Raw genomic sequence first — 16713 nt, 5'->3', positions numbered from 1 at the left:
TGCCAATCAAATGGAAACTGGGATAATCCATATCCACAATGTCGAGGTAAAGACATAAAAACTAACAATCAGATAGTTTGGAACAGGAATAGACTTAGAATAGAATAAAATGAATATGATATAAAATACATTACTGTGCTATACACCATATTCTAAGACATGAAAAGGGAAACACGTAGATATGAAACATGAAAGGGTTACAATTACATTGACCTGTAGTTTGGACAAGAATGTAAATATACACAGAATACCACTAAGCACATATGCCTTTGAGGTTACAGGTGAAGGAGAATAACATAGAGACAAGCATACAATGTGGAGATTCATGTGTATACACTTTAAACCAGTCTTTTGTGGCTAAGGAAAGAGAAAGAGACATTCTTTTGGAAGAATTTGAGGCTCTCAGTCCCTGGGGGCCCACGTGGCTTTTCTCACTTTGGTGAACAGTCCTGTCCTCCCCCCAGAACCTCATTTGAAGTCTAGGGGAGAGTATCCGAATCTGTCCTGGTCAGTGATGAAGGTGTTGAGAATAGGACAATTGGCCAGACTTGTTGGTGCCTGGTCGTAGTCCTGCTGAGAGGTTACTGTGTTTTACCATCACAGATGGTAAACTTTGATCCGACCATACCCTACAGAGGGGACACTAAAATGCTTTAAAATATGCCTGGAGTCTGAAGCCGGAGTGTGAAGGTATAAGTGTGAGATACAATATTAAAATCCTTTTGTCTGAACTAAAGTCTACATCAGTCTATTATTTACCTCTTGAATAATATTTAAAGATTATACATTCTCTTTTAGAGATTAGATGTGAAGTTCCATGTGACATTCGTCTTTATTTTCCAAATTATTACTTCTACGGAATTTCAAAATTGGATGTCAAAAGATCTTACAGACGTTTGTCTGAATATCGTCAAATGGCAAGCACGGCCACATGTACAAAAAATGGTTAGAAACCAGATCCACTGTGTGCTGGTACTGTATGCACTTCTATCTGCCTATTTATAACTCATAAACAATTAAAACAACTAAGTAGGGATGCACGATATTATCGGCAGATAATGGCTTATAAATTAATTATCGGCATCGGCCCGATAAAGAAAATAACGCCGATATGCCTCGCCGATAGGAAGCTGTAATTAAATCATGCTTGTAAAAGCAGCACATTCTTACATTAACTGAGTGCGCAAAGAAATCTATCTCTGCGCCCGTCAGCCGCGCACTGACTATTTATTGATTAACGTTTTTAACTAAAACACAGAGTAAAAATAAAGTTGAATCCTGCCCATCGTCCATCGGGAGTAGACTTTGAACTTGAGCTCAAGCGTGCATAATATGCAACGCGCCGCCCTACTTTCGTCTCTGCACACTGCCGTTTTGTAGTCTCCATTTCAAAGACACCTATGCTCGTTGCTTCTTTAATTAATATTCACCAAATTCATTTTCCAAATAATTTAAAATTTTCACATTTATCGGTAGCTTTCTGTTCAAAACCTCTTCGGATAGTAAACAACACTATACTGATGGATGAAAACAGAGATGAGAGGAAATATTCACTTTGAGACACAGTAAGTTACGCTATGAGTGTGATGATGGCTATGAATCTATAGGAGAAACCATCGCAGAACCCTGGACTAACCTAGAATACATTAGTGAGTCCAATCTCAAAAACATTTTCTATGAATATTCTACGTATAAAGAATTAAACTTCACGAGAAAATAAAATTTCAAATTTAGACGGAACTTATAAGGAATAAATTCTTCATTTTCATTTCAGAAAAAACTCAGTGTTCCAAACCAACAAAGAACTTGCAGTTAGTGACGCTGTCAGATGAGAAAAATCTATTCAACAACTTTAATACTTTGACATACAAGTGCAATAAACCATAAAACAAAATTCCAGGAGGAACTTTGATGTGTGAAAATAAAGAATGGAATGGAACGATTGACAGCACAAGTAAATTCACACAAAATGAGATTAACATACGATATCTATAGATCTTATACTCAATAGTGAGTCTGAGATCTTATTTAACAGTTAAAATAAATGCAAAATATTGTTATTTGTTAGGCAGCATTTGTCCTCTACCACCTTTAATTGAAGATGGATATTTGAGGAACGTTGAGGATAAGATCGATGAGGTAATCACAAAGGTATCGTACACTTGCCAACCTGCTTTTGTGTTGGACAAACCAAAGAGATTTTACAGGTGTAGAGATGGGATATGGGCGACCCCTCCAAAATGTCTGAGGAAGTCATTACCAAATAATTTTCAATCCTATTATGAAATTTTACTGTGTTCAATCAGATTTTGTCTTTCTCATAGAGCCTTTCTCAAAACTTAACTCTTGACTGTAACCCTGGATTTTATGTTGGAGGTTTGAGAAAACTAATTTATGTAATGGTGTGGTGTTCTGATGGGGTTTTAGGAATTTAACAAAAATGTGAGTAAATCTTTCTATTTTCACAACCTCATTTACAACACAAACATACAACAATACTGAAGTGTACTGTAGAATATTATATAGATAACTTCTGCACTCGTTTATGCTCGATTTATAAAGTTTTTACAGTCATGGTAGACATCTGTATACAGTATGTTTAACTTAATATGTTATGAATGTCTGAACTATAGTTTAGTTGAAATGCAAGATGAAAGTTTAAGTGATCAAATTTAAAATTTTGAACATTTAATTATATCGTAATAATAATTGTTTTTATCCTTTTTTTAGGTGACAAAGAAAACTAGATAAAATAAACATATAAATTGTAAACACTAAGGTAATGAAATTTTGAAAGTTCACAATGTAAAATATTATGTTGTTCTATTATTTAATTTAGAGAAAGAGACATTTCATAACATTCGATTGTTTGATCACATTTAATTTACAATAATTACTGATAGCTTAAGTGTTTTCTGAGACGTTGACGAACTCTGGACATTATTATTGTTAAATACAAACACATTTTTTATATTTTTTATGTACATACTATAAAACTGTGTTGTTGGCATGTCATAGTTTCTGTGTTGTTGTTTAAAACAAATGCATCTCTACCAACCTGTTTTGATGCATTTATGATGTAGGAAAATCTTCTGTGATTGACCTGTAGATCTCTGATGTATCATGAAGATGATGGACAGATGCACAGCTACAAGAGTAGACTACACAAAGAGAGAGAGAGATTTATTATTCTAAAATGTTTTTATACAGAGATAAATACTCTACTACTGAACCAAACTCTCACAGAAACCTGTTGACATTGTTTGATTTTTTTATCATGAATATATATTTAATATTTTTTTAGTAAAATTATATTTTTATCATTTTATCATTTACGTTTCTAAATGTATTTTCTATATATTTTTTAATTGATGCGTAACAAACCTATGCATAATAATTAGACAAATGAAACACTTATTTTATATGCATAACTAAAAATATTACATTATTTTCTTAATCTTAGGTTATGTACAAAAATGTGAACATCCACAGGTGGTTTGAGATCAAATAGATCAAATCCGTCCCTTTGCGCCACCTGCCGGTAATTTCGAAAAACGGGCATCTATGAAATATGTTGTATTTTATTTAGTCTAAAATGCTTCAAAATAAAACTTGACATTAAAACTGTACATTTAAAACAACACAGAGTTTGGCATTTATTATCACTCTTATGCTTTCTATTATCATTTTATTTTCAGGCGGTGGCAGTTTTGTCATCCAGTTTGTTTAATGTTATGCTGAGCCAATGCAGTTAGTGCTGGTAGTCAGCTTTTTATTAATACAGCTTAAAGGGGAACTCCAACCAAAAATGAAAATTCTGCCATTAATTACTCACCCTCAAGTAGTTTAACATCCCTAGGACCTCCGCTTTTACCCAGAATGCAAATTAAGGTAGTTTTGGAAGCTTTCTGACTCCTCCATAGATTGCAGCGCAACCAAACACACAAGCCACATGACAGTGCATCCGACAGCGCACCACACAGGCTCTACGTCAGAACGCGCATGCGTCAAGCGATGCTGACACCGGATGCACTGTCGTGTGTAAAAAAAAAAAAAAAATGTTGAATATAGTCATTAGTTTTGTTTGTTTGCGCACAAAAAATATCCTCGTCGCATTACATTAATGTATACTGAACCACCGGAGTCGCGTGGACAATTTTACGATGTCTTTACACACATTCAGCGCTTTGAAGATTGGTTGCATTGCAATCTAAGGAGGAGTCAGAAAGCTTCCAAAACTACCTTAATTTGTGTTTTGGGGAAAAATGGAGGTTCTACCGATGTTAAACTACTTGAGGGTGAGTAATTAATGGCAGAATTTTCATTTTTGGCCCTAACCCTAACCCACGTAAAGACGCAAGTCATCTAATAAATAAAAAAATGAAAGAAAAAGGCATTTAAAAGAGAAAACTTAACTTCCTGGAACTATCTAAAGGCTCCATGAATCACATGACACGAAAATGTTGAACTTCCGTTGTCGAGACTCTCTCTCAACGGCTCTGGGTGAGATGAAAGTCAAGGGTCTATAACAGCAATGTGACCTACGTATTTGTCACGTATCTGTTCCCTGCCACCAGAGGTCGCCACACACCACACTGACTGTTTGCTGGATTACGATTTTGGATTAACCCTTTTAATAAAGCTGCATTTGGATTCGTGGATAAACCCCCCCCCGATTGTTATAGTATTAAACTAAATTTGACATTCTTTATAATACGATATTAAATACTTCTATTTATCACACAGCTTGACGGGTCAAAAACGTGTTAAACTCCAAAAGAACATGGCTAATTTGTAATTGTAATTTTGTAATTTGTAAAAGTAAATATGTCTAATGTTATTTACAAATGGATAAATCAAGTTTTTTATTGCATTGTTTGAACATTGTTTCTTGTAAAACTGCTACGATTATTTTCCCCTTGATGAGGGTTTGCATTCAAGTTGCAATGTTATAAGATGGGTCCTGATCGTCCGGGGTTTAAATAATATTATTGCACTTTAAACAAGGTCAGTGCAGTGGGAGTCTCACTCTATAAAGGTAAAAAACCTTTGAGCTGGAGCAATTGCATCACAGTACACTGACATAACAAAACTCACAACAGAATTGACTCTCTGACATGTTTACTACTTATAAAAAAAAAGTGTCAGAGGAAAAAATGTCATTTTTTCAGAGGCATATTTGTATGTTGATTATATTAATACAATATTAGTTAGCATAATGTAAGGTTTTGCTTTATCATTGCCCGATATACCATAAAACACAACAATTCTGTTATTTGCTTTTAAGCGTCCCAAACAAAGAGCACTTTATATTTACACACAGTATTTGTTTAGTAGCGCCACAGTTTGCTAAGTATTCAAAACAGTGTTTATGTTGACGACTGGACCATGCTCTGTAAACCCTAACTTCAGCATAAATCTGAATAGTAACATTATTTCAAACAACTACATGTTTAAAATAAACTTCAAATATTGATTTTGGAAATCACAACCTACGAGAACAAGCCGATTTTATTGTTTTGAGCAAATTCAATTTATTAGGGTTTACAAAGGCCTGAGATGACCTTTTGAACTCTACAATGGAATTTTAATGTGAATTAAGAAATGTTAAAGTATATTATTACTTTAACCTTATTTTAAAAATTGATGTATTTCAAACATACTAAACAAACACCAATGTGGTTTTAACTAAACATCATACATCACAAACAAAAGTCCTGCCCAGAACTGTCAAATATTAACTTTGTTAAAGACTTTGGTGGATTTCTTCATCTCCCAGCATCAGTCAACTAACAGAGATCATGAGATCAAGTCTAGTTATTTTATCCCTATGGATATTCATCAGTATTGAAGCTACGACACAGGATGGTAAGGCCTTTTTTTGAGCATTTCTTTCAAGTTCAATATAAAGAATGACACTTAAATTTAACAGACAGAATGAAATGCAGATGTAAAGTAAGAATAATTGTGTCTAAGTGAACTACCAAAAGCAACCAAATGTATGGATTTGTGACTGATGTGTCGTTCTTTATTTGTCTATTAGTGTGTCCTGAGCCCCCAAAAATAGAGAATGCACAAATTTCTCGAGACTCCGTTAAATCCAACTACAGTAATGGTGATGAAATAGACTACAGCTGCAATAATGGCTACGTCTCTCTGCGGAAAATCACCTACATGTGTAGAAATAAAAAATGGTCTCAACATCGTTCTGCAGAGTGTACACGTGAGTTTGTTACACCTCTTTATAAACTGAATATTAGGCTTATATTTGGTAGGCTATATTTTACAATTACGTTTCTTTAATACACAGAATTTTTTTTATTTTTTAGAGTTGTGTTAACCTGTTATGTATAACAATATTATATATTATTAACATTACTGTATATTATTATGTGAAATTATACACACTGGATAAAATGGCATACTTCACAACTCACACCTGGTCATTTAGCAGTATTTGGCACACATTTAGAATTGCTAGATTTGGAAACTACTCTGATGTGTATGAGAAACATTTAAATAAAATATAAATTAAAACACAGCAATATAATAGAAACATTGATAAAATGTTTTGCATGCGAGCACAGTAAGTAAACACAGAATTTTAGCTCATGTCATTTCAACAACTCAAAATTACTCAAAATCATTTTTTTTCTGAATTCAGTCAAACGCTGTGAACTGCCAGCAGATATTCCAAACGGCCATTATACTATTATAAATGGAAATAGCTTTGTCGTAGGATCTACCATCAAGTACACCTGCGAAGATGGGTAAGACTTTAACGAAATTCAGATGGAATCTACTGACAAAGTTTTTTTATTATAAAATATATTTTGTTTTCAAGCTACCAGATGATGAATCGAATTTTTACCAGAACGTGTCGGCCGGGCGGATGGGACAATCAGTTACCCGTGTGTGAAGGTACAGATGTAGTTAACGATAACAATGGACATGTTCCATTAACATCTCACAACTAAAGTGTCCAAATGTATTTTGTCGTCATTTTGGACACTACTGTTTCATTCTATCAAATAGACTTTTGTATAAAGTTCCATCACAATCTCACAGGAATTCATAACTATTTTACGTGGTGGCTAATTTGTACGATCTTATTCGTACGTTCTTAGTACGATTTGCTTTCGCACCAGTGACAGCAAGGTTTAGGGATGGGGCTAGGGGAGGGGCTTAATTATTGCTGTTTTTTAATAATTATATGTTTTGTACGATTCACAATGTATGAAGTCATACAAATTAGCCACCTCGTATGTTAAGAATAGTTACGAATTGTAATGACAGCAGGTTGAATGTTACACCAAAAAGTGTTTTGTGGTTTCAGTGGCCAAATACTTCAAATTTAGGGTCAATTTTTTGTTATTTTTCCGCATATTAGAATAACAGTAAATTAATTTTAAAAAATGTACCTACAGTAATTTGCCTAGACTGTTAAAATGTTTTCTTGGCATTTTAAGCAGCTTCTTGAGGTCTGGAAAGCTTACAGAATTGAAGGAATTTCCATCTCTGCTTGGCTCTTATTGCATCCATTTCAAATTCTTAAAAACCTGACTTGAGTTGACTATAAAAAGAATTTAAACACCAACATTTTAACTCCTGTCAATGACACTACAGACTTGTCTTGTTGTCTTTAGAGGTATCCTGCGCTGCAGACGTGCCCTCAGACAAATTCCTCAAAATGGAAGGACTTCCTGATTATGGAGATTTAATTCGACACGGACACAGATTGCAATTTTCATGTACTGAACAGGGGTATGCTTTAAAGGGACCAAAAGAAATTACCTGCCAGTCAAATGGAGAATGGGACGAAAAATTCCCTCATTGTGAAGGTGAGGTCAGATTAGGTACAACGTAGGCATCATTTGTGTTAATCGATATATGTTTTACTTCAAAAAGATAAAGACATCTCTAGAATCGCTTGGTTAAGGTCGTAATAAAACATATTTTAAACTAGTTGAAAGTTTCCTATATACAGTAAATGTTTACTTTTCTCTCAATGCTAACAAGTTTTAACACAGACACGAGTAAACACTGCCATGGATGTGCTTTATATTCAACAAAACAAAATCATAATATGTCTGTAATGTCAAGAACAGTGCTTTATCATAACTGGATGCTGTGGTGTGAGAATCATTCCATTTTGGTGAATCTTACAATTCTTAACAATTCTTGCTACTAAATGGTATGCATGCAGTTAACAGTTTGAATAATCAGAAGACATGAAGTGACCAGTATTTCTTCTTCTCTCAAGAGATAACATGTAAACTTAATGAGACAAAGGACTTTGGAGACAAAGTTGAGCGAATCTCTGATCATGTGGGTCTCATCAAACCTGGACACCAAATAAAACTGTCATGCGTTGAACAAGGGATGATTATAAGAGACAAGAGACCAATCATCTGCCAGGAAAATGGAGAATGGAACATCCCATTTCCAAAATGTGAAGGTAAGACTAGAAACTGTTAAAGTTTCCGGCTGGACAAAAAGATAAACGCTACAATGACCAAATATTTCTGTTCAATTAGAGGCAAAGTGTGTTGCAAATATCACAAACATGATCATAGACAGACGACCTAATCCTGGGGTTATAGAACAAAAACCTGGTGAAACGATAAAGGTTTCTTGCCATCAGGAATTTGTTTTAGAAGGAAAAAAGGACATCACTTGTCAGGAAGATGGAGAATGGAGCAGTCAGTTTCCTTCATGTGTAGGTAAGGCCACGTGTACGATAAGGTGTTTTCTGCCATTTTAGTTTGTAGTTTATGTTATAACATGTTTCCAAAAGTATACTTCAACACAAAATATCAATGCCTTTAAGCATTTAATAAACAACTCTTGCTTTATCTCTGCTCATTACATCAACCTAACATTGCCAATGATTTGCCTCTACCTAATACACAAATATTATCAAAACATTTTGTTGAGGAAAATTACGATGCCATTTTTCTTTAGCGACTACATGCGAGCCACCTCCAACCTTGAGCCATCTGAATGCAGATACAAAACTTTTCCTGGATTCAAAAAAAACTAAATATAGTTTAGAGGAGAAAGTTGAATACGCCTGCTTTCAAACATACATAATGGAGGGGGACCCATTCGTGATCTGTAAGCAAGGCACCTGGAGAGAACAGTTTAAGTGTATACGTAAGTACTGATACATTGTGTCATATCTATTCAGCCAATCGATGTCATGCATTCAATTATGCAGATATATTATGGTATCATACTTTCGTGTGCTGTATATGTCACTTTATGTCTCCTAAAATCACTTCTGTTTCTGGCTATTCGCCTATATATTTGCAAAGTCCTAAAAAGTGAAACGTTTTGGTCAAGAATCTATTCATGCATTTATTACTGAAATGTTTCATAAATATAGTGTTTGCTCATTTTATGTTGGGTTTTGTTTCAGCACCGTGTTTGGCGTCTGTAGAAAAAATGGATAAAAGGAACATAGAATTAAAGAAAGGTGGAAGAGAAAGAATGTACTGTCCACATATGGATCATATCACCTTTGTGTGTCAGAAGGGCACATATAAGAAAGGAAACAGTGTTCAATTCAGACAACAGTGTCTATATGGTGAGATGACTTTGCCTGAGTGTGAATGAAAGAAGGAATAATACATTTATATAAACAAAACAGCTTCTAAGTGACAAGTGGAGCAAAATAAAACCATTACCTTCGATTCATGTTTTCTTTCTTTCTTGGGGTTCAGAAGTAAAATTCTTAAGACTCAAAGAAATTTTGTGTACATAAACATCAAAGAAATAAGCCAACCAACCAACAGAACTAATGATTCAGTATTGTAAAATGTAATAATGTTTGGTTTAGTTTAAGAACTTAGTTTAATAAAGCAATAAGCCCCAAGAAGGGGCTTCGCGTCGTGCCACAACGCCCTTAGCTGTTATAAAATGCACTGTAACCCACTGCTTCTTGGGGCTTATTGCTTTAATATACAATTCAATAAAGCATACACCTGACAGTAGGGCTGGGACGATATATTGTGCAATTCTTGTGCTCAGTTTCTCAATGAATGACGGTTAAATGCCGTCAAATCCAAAAGCCAGTGGGCGCTCTCCCGCAGAAACTCTCAATATGGGACACAGAAGAAGAACGATTTACACACAAACAAGAGGAGCGTCCCAAATCGTGCACTTATGCACTACTCTACGCCATTTTGTAGTATAAATAGTGAGAGTAGGAGAGTAGTAAATTCTTTACAAAGAAGTGCACTTTAAGTACCCGGATGATGCACTTTTTCAACTGAAAATATGAAGTGTGGAACTGTGGACACTTCACGCACTCAACGGTCGCAGTTTCGGTTACGTAGTGGAAGAGAGTTGTGGCTATCAGATGCTGCTCCAGCAAAACTCTCCTGCAGAGTGAAAACACTGATGATGACTAAAGTATTGCTGGGCAAAACAAATTAAAACTACAATAAATGAACAATTCACAAATTGATTTTTATTCACACGCATTGTGCCGTGCGTTTGACGTCATTTGCGCTCGTCTGGGAAACCGATATACTTCCGGTTAGTATAAAACCGTTTACTATTCTATTTGGGACGATACTACCCTTCTAAAATAAATACACTACATGGTTGAGTGCATAGTGTATATTATGTCATTTGGGACACAGCTACAGTTCCAAGAAATGCTAATGGTCATATTCGATCACTGTTCTTCAAACCTTTTCATGTATTTTTATGATAATAAAGTATATTTATAATGATGATGTTTGATGAGTGTTGCTTTTTCAAATGCACGTTATAAACGACTCAATCTCGTAGTGATTTTAGATCGAGCAGTACTTCATACTAATCAAAGAGCCGTAGTTCACGGAAGAGCTGTGCATAAAACACAGAATCGAAGCCTTTGCGATTTCAGAATCGACCTAGACGGGTATAATTAGTGTAAATCGCGATAAATATCGTCACAGCTCCGTTCACGTATATTAAGATAAATACAATCCAAACAAGCCCCAAAATGCTAATTTTAAACAAATAAATTGATTAAAACAACAAACAAGGTTTACTTTCATAGTCAGAAAAAACAAGGTTAAATACACAGAAAACGCAAAACATACCCTTCACCAAACTGATTTTAAAGTGTACTTTTCATTTCCTGTGAGTATAGAGGATCAGGGGCGCCTGCAGCCGTACGGCTGTACGCACTGTGCGTACCATAAGAGGGCGCGAATTATAATTTTATTTATATGTTTAAATATTTAAATAGTATTAAAAATTGATCATTAATCTGTATACACTCATGACATATTGAGAAAGCAAGAGAGAATGAGAGTAAAAAAATAAAATAAATAGTGTAACATGTTGTAAAATCAAATGTGTGTATGGTTAGCAGTTCTCACGATCTGTTAAAGTAACATGTTGCCAGATCTTCATAGATAAAAACAACCAACAAAGACTAACCGAAAATAAACCTAAAAAATCCAAATAGGTTATAATTTATAAGACCAAAAAAACTCAAATATCCGTAACTGAGCATTTTTTTACAAATAAAGTGCTGAGCTTTATAAGACCAAATATCGAGTAGTATCAAGGTTTAGGTTTATTTCTTATATAGTAGGGATGAAACGGTACACCAATGCCACGGTTCGGTTCACACGACGGTTTTGGACCCGCGGTTCGGTTCGCTTCAGTTCGATGTGAGGGCAGGGTTCATGCCATTCCACAAGCAATGCTACGGAACACTAGAGACTTTTTAACTTAATAATAACAACAACAACAACAATTTAACTCGTTTACTTGAACTTTATTTACTTTAGTTTTATATATATATTTAGAGCAGTATGCCTCAGTAAACAAAAATGAAATAAATAACACTAATGTAACCTTAACCTTGTCAGAAGCATTTAAATAAAATGAACATTTATAAAATCAGTCTGCAGAGGGTTTGCAATTTCAATTTGTTGTGGAGATGCCATCCTGCCAACAATTCTTAACCACCGAGTGTGATCGATCACTCCCAAGTCATGTGACATGCACTAAAAACGCAGACATTGTACTATCTTAATCAATGTCAAAGAAGAAAATAATTTAAGAGGTAAAGTGACGAGATGCACGGCCAATGTAGTACAATAATGCAGATTCCCTTCGCATTTTAAACACATTAATAATAATAAAGATCTTCAAGAAACTTATTTTATTTTACGTGCTCGGTCACGTGAAGTCAAGCGAGTCGCGCCCACTGAGTGGTAGAAAGACTGAATGCAGCAATGCTTACTGTTATCTGTACTCTGTTTAGAACGGGATAAAGTCGCAGTGCGATTGATTGTACAAACAGATTGAGCACGAAATCAGAGAGATTTCTTTATAAAGACTGCCGAAGGATAGAAAAAGGCAAATGAATCACTGCAATTTGCTGAAACAAATAGAAATCTGAAGCGTGGATGTTTGCTAGCCATTTCATATCAGATTCAGCTCAGATCCATACCATAATAGCGTAATACCTATACCTTTATGTTGCGTAAATGTATTTCTTTTAAAACAGCACAAGTGCCTTGGTGAGTGAAATTCTTGAGAGCGTGCTCAAGAAAGTGCAGAAACAATTTACATATAGACGTATACAGATGACAATGTGCAATATACACATACATATACTTAGTACACAGTGTACTATTAGACATGGATTATCCCTTAAATTACATTGTAAATAATTTGACTCTACCTAATACACAAATATTATCGAAACATTTTGTTGAGGAAAATTGCGGGCCACCTCCAACCTTGAGCCATCTGAATGCAGATACAAAACTTTTCCTGGATTCAAAAATAACTAAATATAGTTTAGGGAAGAAAGTTGAATATGCCTGCTTTTTTTAAGCACAAATTCACAGAAATTTCATATTTTTTTACTAAAAACGAGACTTATTTTCTTAGGTCAGTTTGCTCATCAAGAAAATGCATCTTGATTCAAGAATCATTAGACATTTTAACTGAAAAACAAGAAAAAAAGACAAAGTAAGAAAGTCATTTTTTGCAGTGTACTGAAATGTTTCACAAGGATAGTGCTTGCTCATGTTATATTGGGTTTTGTTTCAGCACATTGTTTGGCGTCTGTAGAAGAAATGGATAAAAGGAACATGCAATTATGGAAAGGTGGAAGCACAAGAATGTACTGTCCACACATGGATCTCATCTTTGTGTGTAAGTGGGGCACATATAAATAAAGAAACAGTGTTGACTCAGACAACAGTGTCTATATGGCCATATGAATTTGCATGTGAGTGTGAATGAATAATACATTTTTACAAACAGAACTGCTTCTAAGTGACCAGTGGAAAACAAAATAAAACTTCTCTCAATCCATTTTGGTTTTAGAAGTAACATTTCGAATTTTTGTGTAATCAAACATCAGAGAAGTAATCCAACCAACCAACAGAATTGATGATTCAGTGTTGTAAAATGTAATAATGTTTGGTTTAGTTTAAAAATACTGTCTTAAAGAGTGTTGTTGTATCAGATTGTGGTAACACTCCTGTGCTAAATAAAACAGAACCTAAATTCCCTTAACGTTACACATACATTACTGTGTTTACATTTCAATAAATGTAATGTATTTACAGTTCAATTAAACATTGCCAAGGCTCACGTAGGATAAATACAGGACAACATGACCTTGTATCCCAACAAGCCCCAAACCGAGTAAATTAAACCGACAAATCAATTAAAACAGCAAACAAGGTTTACTTTCATGGTCAGACGAAAAAAAGTTGAATTCGCAGAAAAGCAAACGCAAAACTTACCCTTCACCAAACGGATTTTGACGAATATGATCGATGTGAACACTTCTGGTTTCCAGTGCATATGAAGATGACGCTAAAGGTGCTTATATGGTGCGTTTACGTCACGTTGCACTGGTCGTATTTACCATGCACGAACATCACCACAAACTCATGGGGAAATACTATGAACGGACGCATTCGGGTTTTCATCCATAACAAATATTGAAAGCTGACAGTACAAAGCAGATTGTACGCAATTCCGTGTTTATGAAGAATACAATCGCCACAAAACACAATTATTTACTCTGACAGGCTTGCAACCAAACTACATTTCCCATCATCCTCTGTTGCAGCGAATGAAAAGTGAAAAAAAGTATAGATGAATTTGACGAGTGAGCCATTTTTTACATTCAAAATCACTTAACATACAGTAATAATAAACTCGTAAATCACTAACGTTACTCGTAAATATTTTACATTCATGGGGATGAAGTTGAGGGATCATTTGAGTCCACCAACAACGCGCATGTGCAAACTAATCACGACAGGTGCATAAAAAGGGAAATTTCCTGCCGATTACTGAAGGGTTGTTGCTAGAAGGGATACAGCTACGACCGGAAGTGGTGCAAAATCTCGACATATAATTAATTACATGAAATTACATTAGCTAACGCCTACACCTACCCCAACCCTAAACCTAACCTTACAATAATAAAAAAATATTAATCAACTGTTTTCAGAGTGACAAAAATGACGCGATATTGAAGTGCGCATGCCCAGTGTAGGTAACTGTATCCCTTCTAGTCAAAACCTTACTGTAGCCTACTCGGTCGAGCCAAACATACCATAGTTACCGATATTACGAGATGACGATATGGCTCATATACACACCTGCTTTGTATTAAAGGGACAGTTTGCCCAAAACATAGGCTATAATTCTGTTGCCTATGTCATCACCATCAAAGTAGGATGTTTGATAATTGTGGTTATTTGATGTTTCCCAGTATGTTGTTATAAATATTTCTGAGTGGAATTCAAGTACAGCGGCCCAAAATCAGATCAGTTCTGCAGCTGCAACTATTTTATTTCATTTAACTGCCAATTTCTAGATTTAATTCTTTTTTTTTTTCTTTGATGGGCAATAACGTGCTGTTCTTTTTTTAAGGTTCAGTTTTGCGGGCGTAGAAAAGTGGGTGGAGAGTGGGTGGAGCCTGCAATAAACTAGGCTTGAAAAACTCATATTACTGCCAGTTTAGCACTGTTTATGACTGATCTCCTACTGCTCATAAAAAGGTAATGCCTGTTTGTCTTTGTTTTGGGGGACAATGCGTTTGTTTATTGCTGCTATATATAATAAAATGACTGTAGTTAGTAATTTCTGAAATTAAGATAAATTACACATTTGTTAACCACACTAAATCATAATCTCTTATGTTTTACAGCTAAAAAATGAAATACTGTAAGATATCTATCATTCTCCTATATATAATTGTCGTGATGAGCATGTCGGCAAAGGCTGAAGGTAAGCTAATGCTATATGAACATGAAGCATTGCTAAAACAAGTATATAGGTCACTGAGTTTAGCATTTTAAATATACAGTGCATTTGAGTATGATTTCATAACTTTAAATTGTAACATATTATATCTGCCACATTATTTGTGTTCATATACTGTCTGTTTACTGAATAAAACTACAAACATTTTTACAGTTTCAACAGAAGTCACCTGTCAGGACCAAGAACTCAGTAATGTTCAGATTTTAATGGGACATCCAGGTATCACTGCACCTTATCTACCTGGACATGTCTTAGTTTTCAAATGCACTGATGTCAACATGAAGATGTACGGCCAACGAACAATCGAATGCCAATCAAATGGAAAGTGGGACTACCCATATCCAAAATGTTTAGGTAAAGACAAAAATACCATTCAGCAGATGAAAGGAAAAAGATCAGTAATTCAAACACTAGAATGACCAAGCATTTCTGTTCAATAGAAACAGCATGTGTTGCAAACCTAGCAAACATGATCATAGAGGGATGCCCTCATCCTGGGGTTGTATACATGCCTGGCGACAGATTAAAGGTTTCATGTGTTCAGGGACTCATTTTACAAGGACCAGATGTCATCACCTGCCAGGAAGATGGACAATGGAGCAGTCCATTTCCCTCATGTGTTGGTAATGCAACATGTAGCTTGTTTTTTTATCGTTATTTAGTGCTGTTAAAAATCAGATAACAGCAACACAGCAATGCACTGAAAATCACTAACATTACCTTAGTAAACACGTGCTCTAACAATGCATTGGCAACAATTCAAAGTATTTTTGAATTGATATGCATAAACTCCTCTTATGAAATCTAGTTTATTGCTACCTTCAATAACCATAAAACATATCTGATTTCATTAGAACATCTCCAATATACAAATGTTAAGACCTTCAAGCATTATAATAAAGCTCTTGATTTACTGTATCTCCGAGCATTATGCAACAACTTTATTTTTCCTGTGCATTATAATGATTTGCATCTGTACCAGAACTAGTCGTGTTTAATCTTTAATACTTTGCTGAGAAGACAATCTAAGAAATAAAAGTCATGAAAATGATGTCATTTGTCTATAGTGGAAACTACATGCGGGCCACCTCCAACCTTGAGCCATCTGAATGCAGATACAAAACTTTTCCTGGATTCAAAAATAACTAAATATAGTTTAGGGAAGAAAGTTGAATATGCATGCTTTCAAACATACATAATGGAGGGGGACCCATTCGTGATCTGTCAGCAAGGCACCTGGAGAGAACAGTTTAAGTGTATACGTAAGTACTGATACATTGTGTCATATCTATTCAGCCAATCGATGTCATGCATTCAATTATGCAGATATATTATGGTATCATACTTTCGTGTGCTGTATATGTCTCCTAAAATCACTTCTGTTTCTGGCTATTCGCCTAT

At 35.0% G+C, this 16713-nt stretch overlaps 2 protein-coding genes across 2 annotated transcripts; both read left to right on the top strand.

The window, feature by feature from the left end:
- The first annotated feature begins 5801 nt into the window (after positions 1 to 5801).
- Positions 5802 to 13199, top strand: LOC130549248 (complement factor H-like). Its single transcript, XM_057326468.1, has 10 exons — positions 5802 to 5868; positions 6044 to 6223; positions 6665 to 6770; positions 6845 to 6921; positions 7647 to 7841; positions 8264 to 8458; positions 8538 to 8723; positions 8965 to 9156; positions 9422 to 9589; positions 13072 to 13199. Exons 1-10 carry the CDS (start codon positions 5802 to 5804, stop codon positions 13197 to 13199), a joined length of 1494 nt encoding a protein of 497 aa, XP_057182451.1.
- A 1815-nt stretch (positions 13200 to 15014) lies between these two features.
- On the top strand, positions 15015 to 16129 carry cfhl5 (complement factor H like 5). Its single transcript, XM_057325858.1, has 4 exons — positions 15015 to 15047; positions 15197 to 15276; positions 15466 to 15666; positions 15753 to 16129. Exons 2-4 carry the CDS (start codon positions 15204 to 15206, stop codon positions 15992 to 15994), a joined length of 516 nt encoding a protein of 171 aa, XP_057181841.1. The 5' UTR covers positions 15015 to 15047; positions 15197 to 15203; the 3' UTR covers positions 15995 to 16129.
- Positions 16130 to 16713: the final 584 nt, after the last annotated feature.

This window comes from Triplophysa rosa, linkage group LG25 (genome assembly GCF_024868665.1).
Source record: "Triplophysa rosa linkage group LG25, Trosa_1v2, whole genome shotgun sequence".
NCBI classification, from domain to species: domain Eukaryota; kingdom Metazoa; phylum Chordata; class Actinopteri; order Cypriniformes; family Nemacheilidae; genus Triplophysa; species Triplophysa rosa.
This window is presented reverse-complemented; position numbering and strand designations above follow the sequence as displayed.

Coding starts and splice junctions, on each gene's coding strand:
- LOC130549248 (XM_057326468.1), top strand. CDS start 5,802: ATGAGATCAAGTCTAGTTATTTTATCCCTATGGATATTCATCAGTATT. Junction 7,842..8,263: donor AAAATTCCCTCATTGTGAAG/GTGAGGTCAGAT, acceptor TCTTCTCTCAAG/AGATAACATGTAAACTTAAT. Junction 8,459..8,537: donor CCCATTTCCAAAATGTGAAG/GTAAGACTAGAA, acceptor CTGTTCAATTAG/AGGCAAAGTGTGTTGCAAAT.
- cfhl5 (XM_057325858.1), top strand. CDS start 15,204: ATGAAATACTGTAAGATATCTATCATTCTCCTATATATAATTGTCGTG. Junction 15,277..15,465: donor CATGTCGGCAAAGGCTGAAG/GTAAGCTAATGC, acceptor ACATTTTTACAG/TTTCAACAGAAGTCACCTGT. Junction 15,667..15,752: donor CCCATATCCAAAATGTTTAG/GTAAAGACAAAA, acceptor TCTGTTCAATAG/AAACAGCATGTGTTGCAAAC.